The 21,049-nt window shown below is 38.6% G+C and overlaps 1 protein-coding gene across 4 annotated transcripts; it reads right to left on the reverse strand.

Annotated features, from left to right (window-relative positions):
* Nucleotides 1–980: 980 nt before the first annotated feature.
* Nucleotides 981–20,944, reverse strand: GSKIP (GSK3B interacting protein). Of its 4 annotated transcripts, none has more exons than XM_082649530.1 (3): nucleotides 20,850–20,944; nucleotides 5,091–5,359; nucleotides 981–2,763 (listed from the first exon to the last, which is right to left on the reverse strand). In XM_082649530.1, the coding sequence occupies exons 1-3, from the start codon at nucleotides 20,875–20,877 to the stop codon at nucleotides 2,602–2,604; spliced, it is 459 nt and encodes a 152-aa protein (XP_082505656.1). In that variant the 5' UTR covers nucleotides 20,878–20,944; the 3' UTR covers nucleotides 981–2,601. The 4 variants fall into 4 exon arrangements, with proteins under 4 accessions (XP_082505656.1, XP_082505655.1, XP_082505658.1 ...); XM_082649529.1 differs by having other exon boundaries at nucleotides 5,091–5,349; nucleotides 20,850–20,937; XM_082649532.1 differs by having other exon boundaries at nucleotides 5,091–5,435; nucleotides 20,850–20,880.
* Between the last annotated feature and the right edge of the window lie 105 nt (nucleotides 20,945–21,049).

Genomic DNA, 21,049 nt, shown 5'->3' on the forward strand with positions numbered 1-21,049 from the left:
TCATACTGCCGCTTCAAGGATCCTGGGAGCAGGCACAGCTCAGCACAGATTGGTGCTTTTGCTAGAAAGGGATGTTCTTCAGCTGGTTTGAACACCGTTATCTATTGCATTTCCCTTCTCTAATTAGTATATAAAAGCTAATGTAGAAAATATGAAAAAGAAAATTACTTATCTTACCACCTAGTGATAGCTACTATATTATTTCATTTTTCCTTCTGTTACATATAAGATTATTTTTCAAGATGTAGTTTTAAATCCCTTTTTTCCTGTAGTATAATTTTCTCCAATTTTAATGGCTGCATAGTTTTCCATCAGGAGGATCTGGCATAACTTAACCACTTTTTAGAGCCTTTTCAATGTTTCATTAGCGAAAATGACATCCTTGTATATCTTCTGCTGAATCATGTCACTATGCTAGATTTCTAGGCTATTACCAGCACAGAAGTTATAAGCTTTGTAAAGGCTTTATTACCACTATTTTCCAGAAAGGTTTCACCAATGTATCTTCCAATAGAGTGTAACTATGCCTCTCACTAAATCTTTATTGATATAATTATATTTAAATAAGAGAAACTATTAAATTATTAGGTAAAATGGCTCAACATAGCTAAGCCTATTTTCCTTTCTTGAATTACTGGTCTGGTCGAACATCCTTCAAGTGATTACTGGACATTTGTATATTTTTCTGAGTTGATCATATTATTTGCCCCTTATTCTCATTTTTTTCTTACTGACTTATAAGAGCTACTTATTTGGAGGTTCTTTCTTTTTCTTTTGGACGTGAAATCAAGGGTTAATTTATCTGGTTAAATTCTTTTACAAATCTAGGTAAAATGAAGGTTTTAATATCTAGTGGAGGTTTTGATATGTGTAGTTCTATTAATGTCTTCTCTCTCTGTTGCTCTTTCATAGTAATAAAAAGAGCAAATCACTTCACACCGAAATGGAACAATACAGAATTCAAAAATGGAAACGGAATCTCTCGGAATCAAACGTTTATCACAAAATGAACGCTTTCAATTTTTAAACATACAATCACTTTTCTTCATACTTAACTCAAAATTAGTAAACAGAATTTTATTCAGACTTTACAAATATCCTTTACATTCAGCCTGAGATTAAGCATGAGAAAGTTCAACCTGAAGTTAGACTTCATTACCCAAACACGTCAGCATCTGAAAATAAAGCTGAGGATGAATGTTCATTTATCAGACATAATTTAAGCATTCCAATAAACTCTGACAATGAAGAGTGACCCAAACCAAACTTTAACTTGCTCTGGTCTACATGATCTTCAGAGCCTAGAAGTACCTATTATTTAATAATGATTTTAAAAAGTCTTCAAATGACAAATTATGAAGGTGTGTCCAGATGTGGAATTTTAGTTCAACATTTCTATAGTTGCTGCTTTAGACTAGTATTAAAAAAACAACTCCCCAGTCCTTATTATTCAACATGTACTTGAAAACATGTAGCAGCACGGTATAGTTTATTTTTATAAATATTAGTACCTGTAATAAAATATAAAATACAGAGTCTCCGTTTTTCAAATATTAAGTCTCTGAATGCTTCATTCATCCTTTGGTTTCAAACCCATACGATGCACTCATATGACATTGCAGATTTAGCATTCAGACAGAACACTGTACATCTGTTGGGGAAGGAGGGGTGCTGTGGGAATACCAAAGCGCTACATCATAGAAAGGAAACGCTGAAGCAAAAATACTTTCTGAATATATACTGTACATTATGTAAACAAACATTCATAATAAGAATCAACACAGGCCAAAATATTGTTTTCTAGGAAATCAGAGTCTTTTTTCTTTTAAATCACACACACTGAAGATGCTTTTTGTTAGGAAAAGAATGGAGCCTGTTCCTATATTTGCTTATGTGCTTAAATATCTTGGAAACAAGTAATTGTTGCATTCATTTGCTAACGGTTTGTCCTCTTACTTGGCTGGCTGTTGCAAACAGGAATACAGTACTATTTCAGTACCTGTTCTTCACGTAATACTAGCTACGTAATATAGAATTAATTCATCTTTATCAGTCCATATTAATAATATAAATAGATTACATGAAGCAGTGAATTTCAAAATTTGTGCAGGAGAAACTAGTTGATAATTTGTTTCCAATAAGGCTAGTAGCAAAATAATTACTACAAAGTCAGTCCAAGCTAGTAGCAAACCCCTGATTTAGCAAGCTGAATCAAAGTTTGAAGTTAGTTTACTTCCTATATTACTGTGCAAATCTAGAATTTCCTATGTAAGAGAGAGTGCTGGCAGCATCAAAGTCCTGCAATAAGAGAATGAAATACTGATTAGGTTTTCAGAATGCCAGAGATACTATATGAAGAAATCTGAATGTCTTAATGATGGTGTCACAGCAATGGCCTCAGGATTTCCTTAATGAATCACAAACTAAGAAAGACAATTCATTAGTCAATAAAGTTCTCAATCAAAAGCCTAAATGTGAAGCAAAAAATCATAAAGACACAAAATCAAAGATGCATTTTCTACTATGACCACCTGGAAGAATTTCAAGCTTTAGGTCAACATTGTGTACCAGCAGCAGCCTCTCTAACAGGAAAAAACTTAGTCATGACTGTCCATCCCTTTTCAAAGCTTCCAGTCTTTGAAGGAGTGCATTTCCAAATGCTTCCCGGTAGGCAGGGCTAAGTGTATCCAACAAGGAGTAGACTGTTTCATGGTAGGGAGTCTGTAAATGATCGTCCACCTGGTCAAAAGCATAACCTACCACCTACAAGAGAAATGCAGTAGTGAATAAATAATCAGATTTCATCTTGGTACAGAAAGCAAAAAAAACCCCAACTTTTTACATGGGTCATTCTCTGACATTATGTGTTTCTCCATCAATAGTTAGAATACACATATTTTTAATACAACCTGTAATATTTAAGCAATTCGTAACATACAGGAACACCACCAGCAAAATGCTCTCGTTATAATTTTTTTCTCAAAATTTAAAAGGTCTGTTTTACCTACTTTTGATCCTAAAGGAATGTAAAATACAGAAAGAATTTAAAAAGCTATACAAAAATAGTATTTCATTTTCATGGTCTAAAACATACTTCTATTTATTTTGGGTTTTTTTTGGCTGCACCACACGGCATGTGGGATCTTAGTTCCCTGACCAGGGAACGAACCCGTGCGCCCTGCATTGGAAGCACGGAGTCTTAACCGCTGGACCGCCAGGGAAGTCCCCATGCTTCTATTTAATTCCACATACATTGAGGGTCTTTTTATAAAGGTACTATAATAAATAATTATACTTATTATTACTACAGTGTTATTAGTCCATATTGTTATAATTTATGTGATTTGGACTTTGTATAAAGAATTCTAAAATTTATTTGAAGTTTTAATTCTGCCTTATAATTAGTTATCTGAAATGCCACTTTCATTACTAATACATTACTTATCTGCTCAACTCTGTGAGATAAAAGGGAATGTTATTCTGTGTGCTTCTCTGTGTGTTTTTTCCCCTTAAACACAGCTAAAGCTTTTTTTCTTCAACAGGATTATAAGACCTATATCATGGTTCACCAGCACAGTGTAGGGCAAAATCAACTTAGGTTTTGCTGACTTCATGAAAGCTTGTGAACTTCCCATATGAACCCCACATTTTATGACATCTATTCAAGCCATAGGAGAGGCAAGTTTCTGCTAGAAGCAGAGTTGTTATTGCACCACTTCGGGACCATGCTCTGTCCCAGCACTTTCTACAACATATTACAATTTTGTTTGCCCCTCTCTTATCCCCACTAGACTGTGGTCTACCTGGGGACAGGGATCATGTCTTATTCGCATGGTTTGATTTCTAATTCCTGACACAGGATAGTTACTCAGTAAATGTTAACTGAATCAGACTGAAAAAATAAATATTTGAGTACTTACATGTCAGGTTTTATAACTGATCCAGATCTTTCTGCAAACTTTATTCACATAACCATCCCCCAAATCCTTTTCAGTTTTTTTTTTTTTAATCTCCAACTTACAGATAAAGAAGTAGGGACTCAGGTTGACTGACTCACCCAAGGTCACTCAAATTCACATGTAAGACTTCTGACTCTCATTAGAACGTTTCCTACCTCACCAGAATTAAACAGTGTCAGACAGAATTAATTTACCTGGGGTCATTTATCTCTACTTTCGATTTGCCTATTTCTATTTAACATCCACTTCTAAAGATTGCAAGTTTTTGGTACAAATTTAGGAAGGGGAGCACAAAGATTAGTTAATTCCGGGACTACTCCCAAAGCCAAGCCTCATCTGTTGGGGAACTAAGGGTAGTGACGATGCTGGCCTTGCAATCGGCTTCAATGTAAGTGATCCTCTATCAAGGGATACACAGAACACACGATCACATACATCTTAGGTAAAATGAACCTAGTGAAATAAAGAGATGTTCATGTGCTTGTTACCACATGACACTTTTACTTGCTTAAACCCTGTGCTCTACTTCATGATACTGCGTATCTTTGGGAGAACTATCTATAGAAACAGAAAAGTCAGAGATTTTTGACCAAGACAGAAGGTTATTTATTTATTTTGGTTGTGCCGCACGGCCTGCGGGATCTTAATTCCCTGACCAGGCGTTGAACCTGGGCCCTTGGCAGTGAAAGTAAGGAGTTCTAACCACTGGACCTCCAGGGAATTCCCTCAAGTATGTTGTTTCAATAGAAGAGACATTTATAAGAGGTGGGAAAATATTCAACACAGTGGCTGCAAAACTCATCCAATGCAGAGAATGCATTATTCTGGTAAACATATTTAGCTAGAGATAAGAAATAAGTTAATCTGGGGGGTGATGGTTACAACAAAATAACTCTGCAAATCAAATCTGTTTCTTCTTTTTCAAAAAATCCAATTTTCCCATGTTGGCTGAAAGACTTTAGTATTAATAAAAATTCCTAGGGAAAAAAGCTTTCCTTAAAAAAACTTAGAAGCTACTGAGTGTCAAGTTCTCATCTAACACTCTTTCCCACTTCCTGACTCCCTGCCCTTTTTGATTAAGTGGTAAAGATGTAATTTTTTTTTTTTTTTCCTAAAGAGAAAATGACTTACCCTGAGCCCGGCTTCAGTGAGCTCCAGGCAGTATCTATTCCTTTCTCTTGTTTCCACATTGATATAGGCCACATCGTCTGCACAGCGCAGGGTTTTTGAGACAAACATGGTGTTAACAGCAAAGAGAACATCATTTACAACTGCTTCAGCTTCCAGTCTCATGTCTTTCATATCTGTTCCTTCAAAGCCATTAAGCTCTGCATCTTCTTCAAATCCTGACACACTGCTCAGCTCCATGGGATTACAGTCTGTTTCCATTCTGCAAAAATCTGGATATAAAACTGGCTTATAGAAAGACACTCCACATACTAATGTTTGATTAAAAGCAGTTATGCCTTACAACTGCTACTTATTGGAAAACATTAATGAGTTAACAACTTTTAGGGAAAATATTGCCTAAAACCATTTTCAGTAGTTTTTCACAGCAAAATTACAGATACCTATAGATTAAAAAACCCCCCAAAAACAAAAACTCTTGTTCTCCACTTCTCCTCAAAAGGTTAATCCCCATATTGGTACGAATTCAGAATATCAGTTTTTAGCTATTTCAAACAATGCCAATGTAAAACTCCTAGTACCTACTTCTTTTTAAATGTATTATTATTTTTCTAGGATAGATATTTAGAACTGGAATTGCTGAGTCAAAGTATATACTCATTTTAACTTTTAATAGATACTGCTGAGTCACCCTTCAAAAAAGGCTGTACTGACTGATACTCCACCAACAGAATATGAAGGACTGTGCTCTTTTTCACCACACCCTTTCCAACCCTTTTTAACATTTGCCAACTTGAGAGGCAAAGAATGATGTCTCATTGTTTGAATATGTATATCCTTGATTAAACAACCTTTGGGTATTTATAGGATATTTTTAGTTCTAAGATCATACAGCTATTAAAAAAAACAAATAAAAATGAACTAAGTAGTCTGAAATCAAAGTTTAAGTCTTTACCTACTAAGGTACACCCTCAATAGTTCCTTTTATGACTTCTCAATTTGGGGTTTTGCCTAAGAAGCAATCTTCCCCATTCCACGATTACATTTTAAAATGCTCTAAATTATCTTTTGAATTCTCATTCTCTATATTTAACTCTTTGATCCGTCTGGAATTTATTCTGTGTAGCTTTATTTTCCAAGTGGATAGCCTATTGTCCCAACACCACTTACTGAATAACTCTTTTTACTATTTACTTGAACTGGCTCACGTATTATACACTGAAAAATATTATTTCTTGTGCTAACTTGACCCAATATTACCGCCAGTCTGCTATGTAGTTCTTGCTTCTCTTCTGTGACTGGGGGAGCAGTTTTGTTAAAAATTCTAAATGTATGGATGAGAAAAGTTAATAAATGTGAGATTGCTTTGGAATGTAAAAACAGCTTTTCAGAATAAGATATACTTTCTTTTTACCTGTAGGCTTTAAAAGTAAATTAAGATTTCATTTCTCTGGTATGGATTAAGCACTCACTGTCCTAAATGCAGGACGACTGTTCAACTTGTTATGAACATTTATTTGTACTGTTTGTCTATTACCTTACAAATTCCATCCCTTTTTCTAAAGTTACCAACTTGTGCCCTATCTGTGTGATGTTCAAAATCCTTTAAATTAGTGGTCCTCAATTGTGGCCAAAAACCCCACCTGAGAAACTGAATCAAAACCTCTGGGAGATTTTTCTGGGTATTTTTTTCAGAGTTTCTGGGTGATTCTACTGTACAGCCAATGATCTGAATTATTAGCAAAAATCTTAAGGTGCTAGAGTTCCTATAGCTGCAAGTCATTTGCACATTATAAAAGTCAAAACTATTTGCTAAAGGCAACTTATGATAAACTATGTAAAGCTCTTTCAAAAAACTACATAGAAAACTGGTACAAATAATATAATCCTCCAATCCTATTTCAACTAATGATACGTTTTAAGGGTCCTTTATCTTGTCTCCCACAGCACTTCATAGGATTAGTCACTCACTACTAACAATACAAGTTAATTATAAATTTATCAATTATTGCTGGAGGAATTTGTCAGGTAACTGAAATCTAATATTGACTTAGTATATATGAAAGTGAAAATATTTGATTTTCTAAAAATGTCTACCTTCTCTAGAAATAATCATTATATTCCTTAATATTACACTTGGTTTTATGTATAAGAAATGAGACCATTTTATTTTTTTACAAAGTCAGTTCTGAAGATTTTGAAATGTGACTGTCTACCATAAATCTCTTAACATCCTGAATGGCAAACATCTTTATTTTGCTCAAGTAATCAAGTACCTTAACTACAGATGACAGAAATAGTAACTGTTACATGAAAAAGATGTTTATATGAGAAAGCTTTTAAAGAAAGAGCCTAATTCATTGCAACTAGGACCATAGTGATATGATAAGCCAAAGAATCCAATACTAGAATATAAGACCTCACAGGTCAGTAAAGCAGGTCATCAAACTGTGGGTAGTAGTTAGCACCAAGGGGCAAAAAAAGAGAAAGACACCTTTCCTGAGACTGTGAACTTTCAGGAGATTTTTCTCTGAAATGCTTTTGAATGATGCATTAAATAGCAGACACATCCAGAACCTCTGATGATACATAAGAATTGACAGATTTTAGTACTGAAGCATTATACAGGTTAACATTTTAAGCTATCAGTATTTTAAGGTATTATTACAATTATCTTTTGTTGGTATGACAAGCTCTTGATTATTTATCAATACCCTTTCCCCTTCCTAACAGCACCCAGATTTTCCAAGAGGAATCATAATACCTCCCCTTCCCCTATTTTTTTTTTTTTAAGTTTTTGGCTGCACCCCACGGCATGTGGGATCTTAGTTCCCCAACCAGGGACTGAACCCACGCCTCCTGCATTGGAAGGAAGAGTCTTAACCACTGGACTGCCGGGGAAGTCCCCCCTTCCCCTATTGAGTAAAGTAACCAAGCAATTTGCATGAGATTGACCCCAATCCCAACTGAAGACTGTCCTGAACTTATCAATACACTGAATTCTTCCTAGTCATTTTATTTTTAAAATTTATTTATTCATTTATTTATGTTTTGCTGCGTCAGGTTTTAGTTGCAGCACCCGTGGTCTTCATTGAGGCATGCGGGATCTTTTGTTGCAGCACGGGCTTCTCTCTAGTTGTGGCATGCGGGTTTTCTCTAGTTGTGACGCGCAGGCTCCAGGGCACATGGGCTCTGTAGTTGTGGTATACGGGGTCCAGAGTGCGTGCACTCTGTAGTTTACGGCACACAGGCTCTCTCATTGAGGCACGCAAGCTCAGTAGTTGTGGCATGCGGGCTTAGTTGCCCCATGGCATGTGAGATCTCAGTTCCCTGACCAAGGATCAAACCCATGTCCCCAGCACTGGAAGGCGGATTCTTTACCACTGGACCACCAGGGAAGTCCCTTTTCTTTAATGCAGAATAGTTTACAGCACACACTTTAATGCAGAATAGTTTACAGCACACAGCCCCGGCTGTCCCTGGTAGCCATCCCAAGATGAGGGAAACTCAAGGATGATGCTGACAATGGGAAAACAGAGCCAAGAGATTCACAGAGAAATGAAGCCCGAGCCCTGACAGCTGCCCAACCTTTGCACTTTTCAGTTATTGCAGCCAATAAATTCATTATTTTACTGGCAACTGAAAGCATACTGAATTAGGAGTTACCTAAAATAAAAAGCACTCATTAATCTCGCTCTTCAACAGCTTTACACAAGAGGTTTAAAAAAAACGGAACCATGATGATATTTTTGTGTCTGTCATGTAGAAAGTGCTTAATAAAAGCTTTGTAGACTGAGTATCAACATGTGTATTAGTTTCCTATTGCTGCTGTAACAAATTACCACAAACTTAGTGGCTTAAAGTAACATGAATTAATTTTCTTACAATTCTGGACGTGAGAAATCTAAAACCAAGGCGTTAGCAAGGCTGCATTCCTTTTGGAGCCTTCAGGGGAGAATCTGTTTCCTTGCCTCTCTAGCTTCTGGAAGCCTCCCGCATTCCTTGGCTCATGGTCCCTTCTCCCTCCACCTTCAAAGCACATCACTCCAATCTCTGGTTCTGTGGTCACATTATCTCCTTTTTCTGACTCCTGGCACCCGCACTCTTTTATAAGGACCTTTGTGATTGATTATATTGGACCCACTTGAACATTCCAGGATAATTTCCCCATCCAAGGCCCTTAACTTGAACAAACCTGCAAAGTTCCTTTTGCCATATAAGGTACTGATAATACATTCACAGTTTCTGGGGATTAGGACATGGACATCTTTGGGGGGGGGTCATTATTCTGCCTACCAGTATCCATATCCTATCAGCAGGGAAAGGAGTATAAAGGTAGTCAAAGAGACTTCATTTTCTGACTTTCCTTTTTGGAACAGTCATAGTTTACTTTTAAAAGGAGGTCCAGCGTACTTGTCAAGCTCACTGCCTTCTTTGGAAAGGTTTCTTAGTTACAGCTTTCATGATTTGTATTCTGTAACTCCAGCACCGTGATACAGCGAAATGAACTGGATTTGGGTGTTATAATTAAAGTCACCATTTCGAGGCTGGCAAGGGGTTTATGAATTGTCTTGAATCAAGAGCTCTGTCCAACTACCCGATTCTGGATGGTGACTGGTTCATCCAATCAGATCCTCTTTTGAGGAGTATGAACACAGAGCCAAAAAACATGAACTCAGTGTGTGATGAAAGGAGCTACAGAAGCAAAGCAGGGAGCAACTGGGTAGCCTTACCAATGGGGCACTAGAGAAGTGGTTTCTATACTTTGATTATTCATCCCAATAACCAAAAATATTTTGAGCAGATGCCTCATCATATGTATATTTATTTACATATCACAATTAGCGCATCAAAACACATAAATATGAATTTAAAGAGAAGGTAAACTACGAAATATAAGCTTATTTTCTTCTTACTTCTCAATGGATTATCTTGTGTACCCAACTGTAGAAGCCTGCACCATTGAGGATGGGGACATATACGTCCATGGTGGTGAAGGGACAACTGCTAAAATTACTAATGAAACATTAGAGATGCTGTCAGGTTACCAGAATGGTTGACTCATCAATGTGACTCCTGTAAAAATCCCTGGATTCTTCTGTAGGCTAAACAACTTATCATTGTATGAGAAATTCTAGACCAGTAGAACTCTGTGCAATGATGGAAATGTTCTTTATCTATGCTGTCCAATACAGTGGCTACTAGGCACACGTAGCTATTAAGCACTTGAAGTTTCGCTAGAGCGACTGAAGAACTGAACTTCAAATTTTATTTAATTTTCATTCATTTAAATTTAAAAAGCTAGTGGCTACTGTATCACATAGCACAGGACTAGACCTTTGTGAATACTTGTGGATAATATAATGAACTGAGTTTATATTACTGTTGAAAACAATCAAGATATAAAGGTACTAAATTCAGCTTATTTTATATGAGTACCAAGATTTGGAAATAGGTATGTTAGAAAATCTATTTTGAATCTTAGCTAATCTATGGAGGGAAATTAACTGTCAGTGTTTCATTGGTAAAAATCAATGAATTACTTCATTTTTTTATCTTTTCAATTTAGACTCTAAGTTTATTTATCTAGCACTTTTCTAAGCATTAGAATACTAATTAAGTATGTTTACTGGTAGTTTACAGCCTAATTTGAGAAATAAGACAGGCACATGAAATACGTACACAAATATTAATGCCACGCACATGAATCATAACACACAAAATGTATAATTAGAGAAAACAAAATGTCTTGGTCCTACTACAATCTTACCACTCAACTTGTATAAACTTGGGCTGGCCATGTAACCTCATTGGTTTTCTCACTTACAGAATAAGGGGGAATGAATGGGAAATTCTTTACTGTTCTTGAGAGCTCTGACATTCCATGATTTATGACATAATTGTTAAGTTACTATGGGGCTTGACTCATGGAACAGGTCAGTCAAAATTGGGCTTGAATGAGCACAGATGAAAAGTTATGGATAAGCAGAGAAGACTTGAGAGTTGTGAAGGATTCTTCAGAGGGAACAATGCATAAACAAGGCCCAGGGTGTGGCAGGAATTGTAAGGAAACTGGACTAGGTAGTCTACTACAAGGAAAATGCTAAGAGAATAACAGATAGGAATGGTCCAATGTGACAAGGTGCTAATACCTAGACAACAGAATTTGATTTTAGTACAACAGGCTGTTTTAAGCTCTTGAGAATGGGAAGAGCAATGTCTTTATATTTAAAGTAGGTTCCTTGTAGGCAGTATATAGTTTGGTCCTGCTTTTTCATCCAATCCGATAATCTCTACCTTTTAATTGGAGTGTTTAGATCATTTACGTTTAATATGATTACTATGATTATTGATATGATTACTATGATTGATGTGGTTACTATCTTGCTGTTTGTTTTCTATTTGTCCCATCTGTACTTTATTCCCTTTTCCTTATTTTTCTGCCTACTTTTGGACTGACCACTTTTTAGGATTCTTTTTTTACATCCTTTGGTGGTTTATTGACTCTTTGTTGAACGTTTTTGGTGGTTGCTTTAGAGTTTATAATATACATCTTTAATTTATCACACCTTCAAGTGTTCTTATACCACTTCATGAATAATATAAGAACCTTACAAGAGTATATTATACAGTCTTTGTGCTATTTTTGTCATACATTTTACTTCTACATATGTTAGAAACTTCATGTTATTTTTGTTTCATTATTATTGTTTTTAACAGTGTTTTTTTGTTTGTTTTTTGGCTACACGTCATGGCTTGTGGGATCTCAGTTCCCTGACCAGGGATTGAACCCAGGCTACAGCAGTGAAAGCCTGGAATTGTAACCACTAGGCCACCAGGGAATTCCCATTATTTTTGCTTTAAATAGCCAGTTACTTTTCAAAGAGACTTAGGTAGTAAGAAAAATGCATTTTATATTTAACCATATGGTTACTATTTCTGATGCTCCTCATTTCTTTGTGTTGATCTACATCTATAATCTGTATAATTTTTCTTCTGCCTGATGATTTCCTTAAACATTTCCTGTAGTGTAGGTCTGCTGTTGATGAATTCTTTCAGCTTTTCTATGTCTGAATAAGTCTTCCTATCACTTTCATTTTTTTTTTTTATAAACTTATTTTATTTATTTATTTTTGGCTGCACTGGGTCTTTGTTGCTGTGCACAGGCTTTCCCTAGTGGCGGCAAGCAGGGGCTACTCTTCATTGCAGTACACAGGCTTCTCATTGCAGTGGCTTCTCTTGTTGCAGAGCACAGGCTCTAGGCACATGGGCTTCAGTAGTTGTAGCACGCAGGCTCAGAAGTTGTGGCTCATGGGCTCTAGAGCGCAGGCTCAGCAGTTGTGGCACATGGGCTTAGCTGCTCCACGACACGTGGGATCTTCCTGGACCAGGGCTCAAACCCGTGTCCCCTGCATTGGCAGGCAGATTCTTAACCACTGTGCCACCAGGGAAGCCTCACTTTCATTTTTAAAAGATATTTTTGCTGGGTATAGAATCCTAGGCTGACTTTTTTTCTTTCAAGAAAAAAATGTTTCCTTCAAGCAAAAAATCAAAGATGTTTCTCTACCGTCATCTTATTCGCAGTTTCCCGTGAGAAATGTGATGTCACTGTTATCTTTGTTCCTCTTGGTGTAGTTTTTCTTCATGTTTCTTTTGCTTGGGGTTCATTGAGCCTCTTCCATCTGTGGGTTCATAGATCTTAGCAAATTTGGAAAAATTTTGGCCATTATTTCTTCTAACATTTATTTGTCTCTCCTCTCTCTGGAGAGTCCAATTTCATGAATATTAGTCCAAGTGAAGTTGTCCTACCCCTATGCTCATTTTTTCACTCTTTTCCTCTTTGTGTTTCACTTTGAATAGTTTCTATTGCTATTTAAAGTTCTTTTCTAATCTTTTCTTTGCTGTATCTAATCTCTTATACTTGGATTCTTCTTTAAAAAACATATTTTTATGTATCTACTTCATTTGCTCAATCTTTTCTCTAATTCTTTTAAACATATGGAATAATTATAATAAATGTTTTAATGTCACTGTTATTTCTGGGTTAGTTTCAATTGACAGATTTTTCTAATCGTTATGGGTTGCATACTGCTTCTTTGTATGCCTGATATTTTATGATTGGATGCCAGACTGTGTGGATTTTACCTTGCATGGTGCTTGATATTTTTATATTCCTATAAATATTACTGAGTATTGCCCTGGGATGTAGTTAACTGGGAAAAGCTTGATCCTTTCAGGTCTTGCTTTTAGGCTTTTTAAGGCAGTATCAAAACTCATTTAGTCTCTGGTTAATTTTTTTCCCAACTACAGAGGCAAAACCTTTCTGAGCACTCTACCGGATGGCCTATGAATTATGAGATTTTTCATTCTGGGTGAGAGGAACTGGAACTATCACTGGTCCTGTCTGAGCTCTGAAAATTCCTCTAATTCTTTTGGGTAGTCTCTTCCCCAGCCCTGGGGAGTTTCCTCACAACTATGTGTTGATCAGTATTCAGCTGCAGACGGGAGGGGGATCCTCTGTATTTATCCACGGCTCTAAGAAGCTCCCCTCCTTCTAGTACTCTGTCCTAGCTGCCTTGGCCTTCCTGGAATCCTAGCTTTTTATCCTCAATTCAGGTAGACTGCCAGTTCTACCTGGGTTTCTCCTCCCAAGGCCATGCCTAGAAATTCTCTCCAGGCAATAATCTGGGGCAACAGTTTGCATCTTGTCTCTCAGGGATCACTGTCCTTCACTGCCTGATGTCCAAAGTCTTAAAACCATTGTTTCATGTATTGTTGTCCACTTTTTTTGTTGTTTCAGGTGGAAGGTTAAATCTAGTCCCTGTTACTCTATCTTAGCCAGGAGTGGAAAGCTTATTAACCAGTTTTCAGCTAATTTTGGAATCTTATTTCATCAGTTTTTCTTTCATTGATTTTGGTCTCTCCTATATTATTTTGAATCAACTTCACCATCTTGTTGGTTCTTTCATTAATGAGTTAAAAACATTTTTGACACATGCTTACTATATGTTTGTATAAGACTCACTTTTTTACTTAAAAAATTAAATTTTGACACTACTTTCAGACTTTTAATCCTTCCAAATTCAGTTTGGACACATCTGTTTCAGGATTCTGTATCTGATCTCAAGGTAGAGTTAATCACTATATCCTCCTTCCTTAGAATTTGTTTTGATACTTCTGTACTTATCATACCTCAGTGCAAATGAAGGTCTGTGGTGTCCATATCACCAGCACAGTGTCTGGCATAAAGCAGGTCTTCACTGAATACTTTCTGAGCGAATAAACCAAAGAAAAATTACTAATTTTCTGCTTCTCAAGCTGTAGTACTCAGCTCTGTGACATGGGGCATACAAAGCTACAGGATAAACATGATAGACACTCCTGGAAAATACACATCACTGCTAGAGTAACAATATTATGAAGTATGATGCAAAATTATGTACAACTTTAAAGCAAATGGCAGCCTCAAGCCATGTCCTCTTTAGGTTATGTTTCCCCACCCCTAGGGTTTCCTTTGCCTCTGACTGAAATATATGAGTGAAAAATAAGTAAGAGAAAGACTGCTTTAACTCAAGGAATTAACTAAAAAAGCTGAAAATTCCAGGCACTGGGTCTGGGGGTATAAAGTTAATAGGCAGAGGTTGCAGCTGGTGGAAGAGTGGAATGTTAGTACTGGGTTGGACCTTCTCTAAGTCTTTATAGCTCTTCCCACTTCGGTTATAATAATGCTCTTTATTAAAAGTTAAGGTAATTATTGATAGCTCTTACTTCTGTTGGTATAATTTGGGGGCTGTGTTAGTGTTTTTGGAGGATTCATGACACTGGTTATCAAGATATTGATTACTAAGTCCTTCATTCTCTATTTCTTAATTTTTTATATTCTAATTTTCTATGGCAGAAAAATGTATTATGTTTGTAATAAGACAAAAAACTTTAAAAAATGTGATGTATTAGAAAGTATGAGGTGTAGGAAGCAGACACATTTTTCTTCTTAGAGAAGCCAGACTACTTAGTGTTTTGTTTTTTGGCTGCGTTGGGTCTTCGCTGCTGTGTGCGGGCTTTCTCTAGTTGTGGCGAGTGGGGGCTACTCTTTGTTGTGGTGCACGGGCTTCTTGTTGCAGTGGCTTCTCTTGTTGTGGAGAATGGGCTCTAGGCGCACGGGCTTCAGTAGTTGCGGTGCATGGGCTCAGTAGTTGCAGCACGTGGGCTCTAGGGTGCATGGGCTTCAATAGTTGTGGCACGTGGGCTCAGCAGTTGTGGCTTGTGGGCTCTACAGTGCAGGATCAGTAGTTGTGTCACAAGGGCTTTGTCGCTCCTCAGTATGTGGAATCTTCCCAGACTAGGGATCGAACCCGTGTCCCCTGCACTGGCAGGCAGATTCTTAACCACTGCACCACCAGGGAAGTCCTAAGACAGTTAAAGTAACTGGCAGCTTCAGTTTCAAATGAAATGAGAGCTTTGAATTTATCTGAATTTCAAACTACTGTTTTGAAAGTAAAGATGAATAAAGTTGATTCGCAACATTTAGAATTCAGGCAAAGCTAAAGCTAGTTTAAACTTTATTTTCTGTAACACATAACATTTAATGTTTTCAATAGCTCTGAGATGCTTATTTTGAAATTAAAAATTTTAAATCAGAATCATTTGCAGCATTACAGACATACATTATTTGTAATTCAAATAAAAAGGGCTTATCTTTCCATTTGTACACTGGTTTATAAAATTACTCTGTACCCCACTTTCAACAAAGACACACATACACAACCTAGTAATAACAAATCAAGCCACCAGAATTGTATTGTGCTTCAGCTGATTAAAGAGGGGAAGAAATATATGATGTTCATTTGAGAAGTCTTTTTTTTTAAAGATTTAATTGGCTTTATTAGGTAGTTCATGAATCGGGCAGAATCCCATCTGGCAAATAGAGCGGTACTCCTGGAGAAGTCTTTTAAACTGTAAAAAATAGGCAAGAACACTACAACCCTGTAAACAACCTTTCCTTTGAAACCAGAAATAGTAAATGAGATTCCAAGACTAAAAAATTGAATGCTTAAGAACTAAAACCAAAATAACTCCAGGAATTAGTTTTTTGTTTCTATATAACCCACTAGGTTATATAGAGGATTTGGTATTATATTTAATATAAGGTACATTCTAACCAACATAAATCAATATCTAAAGAGATATGAAATAGAAAACCTCTTTGTTTTCCATTTAAACTCTAAATTGGCTCTCTACCAGACTCTGAGCAATATTCTGTTGCCAGCACCTTCAAAAATTGGAATACCTTATGGTTGCTTTTAGTTATTCTGGTAGATTGCATCACCTTGCAAAAAGTTTCCAAATGATTCCTTATAACATCATCCATAAATTATTTAGGAACCGCTCTTACTTCATCTGTTGGTATAATTTTTGGACTGTGTTAGTGGTCTGGGGAGAATTCATGAAACTAGTTATCAAGATATTGTTCACTGAATTCTTTATTCTCTACTTCTTAATTTAGTAGACTTTGTTTTGTTTCATCACAAATTTACAGCATTAAAGAGCTAGCAGAAGACTAGATTTGTCCTTGATGACAAAAGAACAGGCGTAGAAAGACATACACGACTGTCTGCATGTCTACAGCATGGCAAAAGAACAGAGCCAGAATGACTTCAAGAGCAGTATACAGAGGTCAAATTTACATTTTGAAAGAAAGTTAGATTTTTCAGTTGCCATTACAACAGTCAGCTGAGGGTTAGAACATAATATCTTAATGATGATTACAGCTGACCCTTGAACAACATAGGTTTGAACTGCACAGGTCCACTTACGCATAGATTTTTTTCAATAGTAAATACTACAGTATTACACTATCCATGTTGATTGAATTGGCAGATGTGGAACTGCGTATATACAGGGCTGACTACAAGTTACACGTGGATTTTCAGTTTTGGGGGGGGTTGGCGTCCTTAACCCCAGCGTTGTTCAAGGGTCAACTGTACTTTTATTTATATCATACATCACAGTCTGGAAAATCCTCTCAACATGAATAAGAAGTCGCCATATGGTGTGATGGTTAAAGGGCTCTTTTGAACAGACTGATGGGGGCTAGAGTCTCAGTTCTGCCACTTACTCTGCGACTTGAGGCAAGATATCTTAATCCCTCTAGTCACATGTTCCGCCGCCCTAAAATGAAGCCAACAAGAGCATCTACCTTAAAGGGATCCCAAGAGAACTAAATGAGTGAATATATGGAAAACGCTTAGCATGGTGCTGGACACGCAATAAGCTCAAGAAATATTATCTGTTAATTGTTAAAAATAGAGTATTTAAATATCTTTAAAGAAGAAAGAGTAAACTCTGACCTAAGCCCTTTGACTCCAAGTTCCGTGCCCGTTACAGTATGTGGAGTGGCTGCAGCTGCGGCCTTCCACGGCTCTGAGAAGCATGAGACGCAGGAACACTATTATCTTATTCCTGTTACCTCAGGCACAAGTCTTAGAAGGACAAAAACATCTCAGCTTTTTTTTTCTTTCACATGTTAACATGGATTTCTTTCATGGATGATTTTTTGACATGACCCATTCAGCCTCTGGTATATAGCCTCTAACCTGTCATTTCAAATCTTTTCTAGAATTTTTTGGAAGTTGACAATGTTTGGTTGGTAATTACCTTCATCGTCCTCCCTTAATTAATGTTAGCTGTTAACATTTTGTGATAGTACTTTGTCTTTGATAAAACACAAAACACTGTTAGGATGAGTCTGTACTCTATTTGAGCTAGAGGTATAATAATGACAGATCCCAAACCTTAACAATTTATGCTGAATTTCTCCTACAAAGCATAAAGCGTACCCGGCAACACACTTAAGACTGTGAAGGGAGCATGTTTGTTTTTACAAAATCTTCTAATTTTTATTTCCCTTTTCTGATATTTGAAATTTCACACATTCTACGGACAGTCTGAATGTAATTCTGTATTCCAAAAGCAATCACTTACTTAACATTTCAACCTGAAAAGAAGTCAACTGTACTCATTCATCAAAAGTCTGGTTCAAACCTCCCAAGGTCTAGTCTAACTCCCTGCCAGATTGGATCCCAGTTTCATACCACTTTGTCTACACTCCTTTTATGGTAAGCATTATAATTATTCATAAACATGACTTATTATCTTCCAAATATATCCAGAATCCAACTGCTTTTTCCCATCTTCACTTCTATCACTCTAGTCCAAGCCACTGTCATCTCTGCCTGTATTACTGCAATATCTTTCTAACTGGTCTTGCTTTTTCTCCTTTGGTCCTCTCCCCTCCACAAGTCTATTCCCAACACAGCAGTTAGCATTGATCCTGTAAACATTTTGGCCAGATTATGGCACTACTTTCCTCAAACCCATTCACCGACTGAATAAAAAGGCAAAGTCCTTATAGTGGCCTACAAGGCCCTTATATGACCCCCCCCCCCGCAAACCCCCAGCTTCTCCTCTTTCCTTCACTCCCTCCTGAGGTTCCTTGTACTTGCTAAGCACGCTCTTGCCATGGGCCTTGCGTTCTGCTGTTCCCCCTGCCTAGAAAACTCTTGCAGGTATTCACTTGCCTTGCTCCCCAGCTTTCCCTAAGTCTCTGATAAAATGTCACCTATTAAACAAGAGAGGCCTTCCTTTATCCCCTATATAAAAGTGGCAAGGGCTTCCCTGGTGGCGCAGTGGTTGAGAGTCCGCCTGCTGATGCAGGGGACATGGGTTTGTGCCCCGGTCCGGGAGGATCCCACATGCCGCGGAGCGACTGGGCCCGTGAGCCATGGCCGCTGAGCCTGCGCGTCCGGAGCCTGTGCTCCGCAACGGGAGAGGCCGCAACAGTGAGAGGCCCGCATACCGCAAAAAAAAAAAAAAAGTGGCAAATCTCTCTGCTCTCCATTCCCTTTATATTACTTTATTTTTTTCTACAGCACTTATCACCACATGGCATATGACATGTTTGATTACTGTTTGTTTCCCCTCCCTTCAATAAAATGTAAGCACTCCATGAGGGCAGGGACTTAATCTGGTCACTGCTGTATCCCCAGTACCTAGAACAATCCCTGGCACATAGCAGGCAATCAGTAAATATTTACTGAATAAAGGAGTGACCCCTTCACTATAGAACATAAGCTCCTTGAATGCCTCTTTACCTTTTTCACATCACCAACTGTGGAGACTTTCATTCAAAGGACCCTTAACAAACATTTAAACATGCATGAAGAGCAAGGGAACTGAAGTTACCAAGAATGCTTGCAAGTCTACAAAGAATGAGGGGTAGCAACAATCCCAGCACCTACGTACAGTGGAAAGCACCCCGGTTCCAAAATGAAAAGGTGGAAAGGGGAACCAGAGCTTTCTCCATTTGCCAACACTTGTGGGCTGTGTTAGTATTTCTAAGGCACTGGTGAAAGTTATCAGCATACAAACAAAATCTTCTTAACCCGGTCGTCTTAATTCACGATTTTTTTTTTCTTTCGACAGTTTCATTTATTAACTAACCATGAACCTTTTTACCCACAGATAGGATAAATCAACAGTGTTGGCAAATTTAAAATCATTTACTAAATCTTACTGAACGGGGCCTTGAGGCAAACATCCCCACTTTTAAGCTCTCTTCTAATGAGGTGACAGACTCAATTATTTGGTAGAAATACCAAATAATTTAAGCAAAACCGGACGGCTAATAAAATTTACAACTTTAATTAAACTTTCTACACTCCGAATACTAGAACTGCTTAGTGACAAACTCCACAAGACTTTCCAGTAAGCTTATTACAGTTTGTTTCGTCTGACAGGTTACAAGACAAACACCCAGTCTGCTTGAGTTTTAAAAGGGTATTTCCTTTGCTTCCCCGGCATAACCAAGAAAGACAGGAGTCCAACTGGTAAAGCGAAAGTCGGGTTTAATTAACTATTCTTGATTAAACTGGATGTATCGGGACTCCGCTGGTTCCCGACGTATATCGTTTAAGTTTCCTAACAATATTTGGAGATAAGATATTACTAATGTGCTCACAGTTGGCGAAGACTCCGAGAGGTCAGCGGCCGCTTCGAGGGGGCTCGGCTAATGAGCGCCAGGGGCGGGATTCTAACCCAGGACACTTGGCTTCCGGGCCACGAAACAGCGGCACGCAGGGCTTCTCGGGGGTGGACCAAGTTAAGGGCCGGCTCCGCCTCTGCAGGAGTTGCCTCCTAAAAGGCAGAAACACGGCTGCGCAGATTCCCAGAACCGCACAAGTACTTTGCCCAGGTTTCCGCGGGGTCGGAAGGTTCTGGTATCGATCAGAGAGAGCAGTTCTGCCTAGAAAGCTCAAGTGTCTTGGTCGCTGGCGCAGCACACGCAGGATAAATAAAGCACTTTGGAAACTGCAAGCCTCTAGACAGACAGCGAAGCTGAAGCTCCGGAAAACAATACCTGAATGAGGCGGGCGACGAATAACTTGCTGACTATGGGCACCGGCCAATACGGGGGGTGGGCGTGGGGGGGGAGAGGGATGCTCGAGAGGGGCTGCAGCCCTCCCCGTAGAGCCGGCGGCGTCCGATCGCCCGTTTCCGGGGTCGGGGTCTAAGCTGCCTGGGACGGCCCAGGCCGGATCCGCCCCCAACCCCACCCCCTCTCAGCCCGGGAACCGGGCCGCTTCTGCTGTCGCCCCTCACGGCCCGGCCTGCAGAGCCACGTCCAGCTCAGAGGACCCCCAGCTCGCCCTCGAACCCCCCTCGACCCCCAGCCGGCCTCTTGCCGCCGGCCCCGCGACTGCTCACCTGCGCACGCCCCGCGTCCTCCTCTCATTCCCTCCCCAGGCCTCTGGAAGCGACCCGCGGCACCACCCCATCTCCTCCCCGCCCTCGCCCCGCCCCCTCGGAGCCGGAACTGCCCCCTTCCGGGTCCTTTTCCCCGCCTCCTTCGGCCCCCTGTGTGGCGTCACTTCCGCCTTGCCCGGCCGCGCGCTGGAGTCCGGGTC

Source organism: Grampus griseus (assembly GCF_964374135.1).
Source record: "Grampus griseus genome assembly, chromosome: 2".
Taxonomy (NCBI): Eukaryota; Metazoa; Chordata; class Mammalia; order Artiodactyla; family Delphinidae; genus Grampus; species Grampus griseus.

Bases quoted from the DNA above. Each gene is read 5' to 3' on its own strand.
- GSKIP (XM_082649529.1), bottom strand. From the start codon at position 20,920: ATGGGGTGGTGCCGCGGGTCGCTTCCAGAGGCCTGGGGAGGGAATGAG. The intron at 5,350-20,849 runs GTGAGCAGTCGC...AGATTTTTGCAG, and splicing joins AGGACGCGGGGCGTGCGCAG to AATGGAAACAGACTGTAATC. The intron at 2,764-5,090 runs GTAAGTCATTTT...TTTCTCTTGTAG, and splicing joins TCACTGAAGCCGGGCTCAGG to GTGGTAGGTTATGCTTTTGA.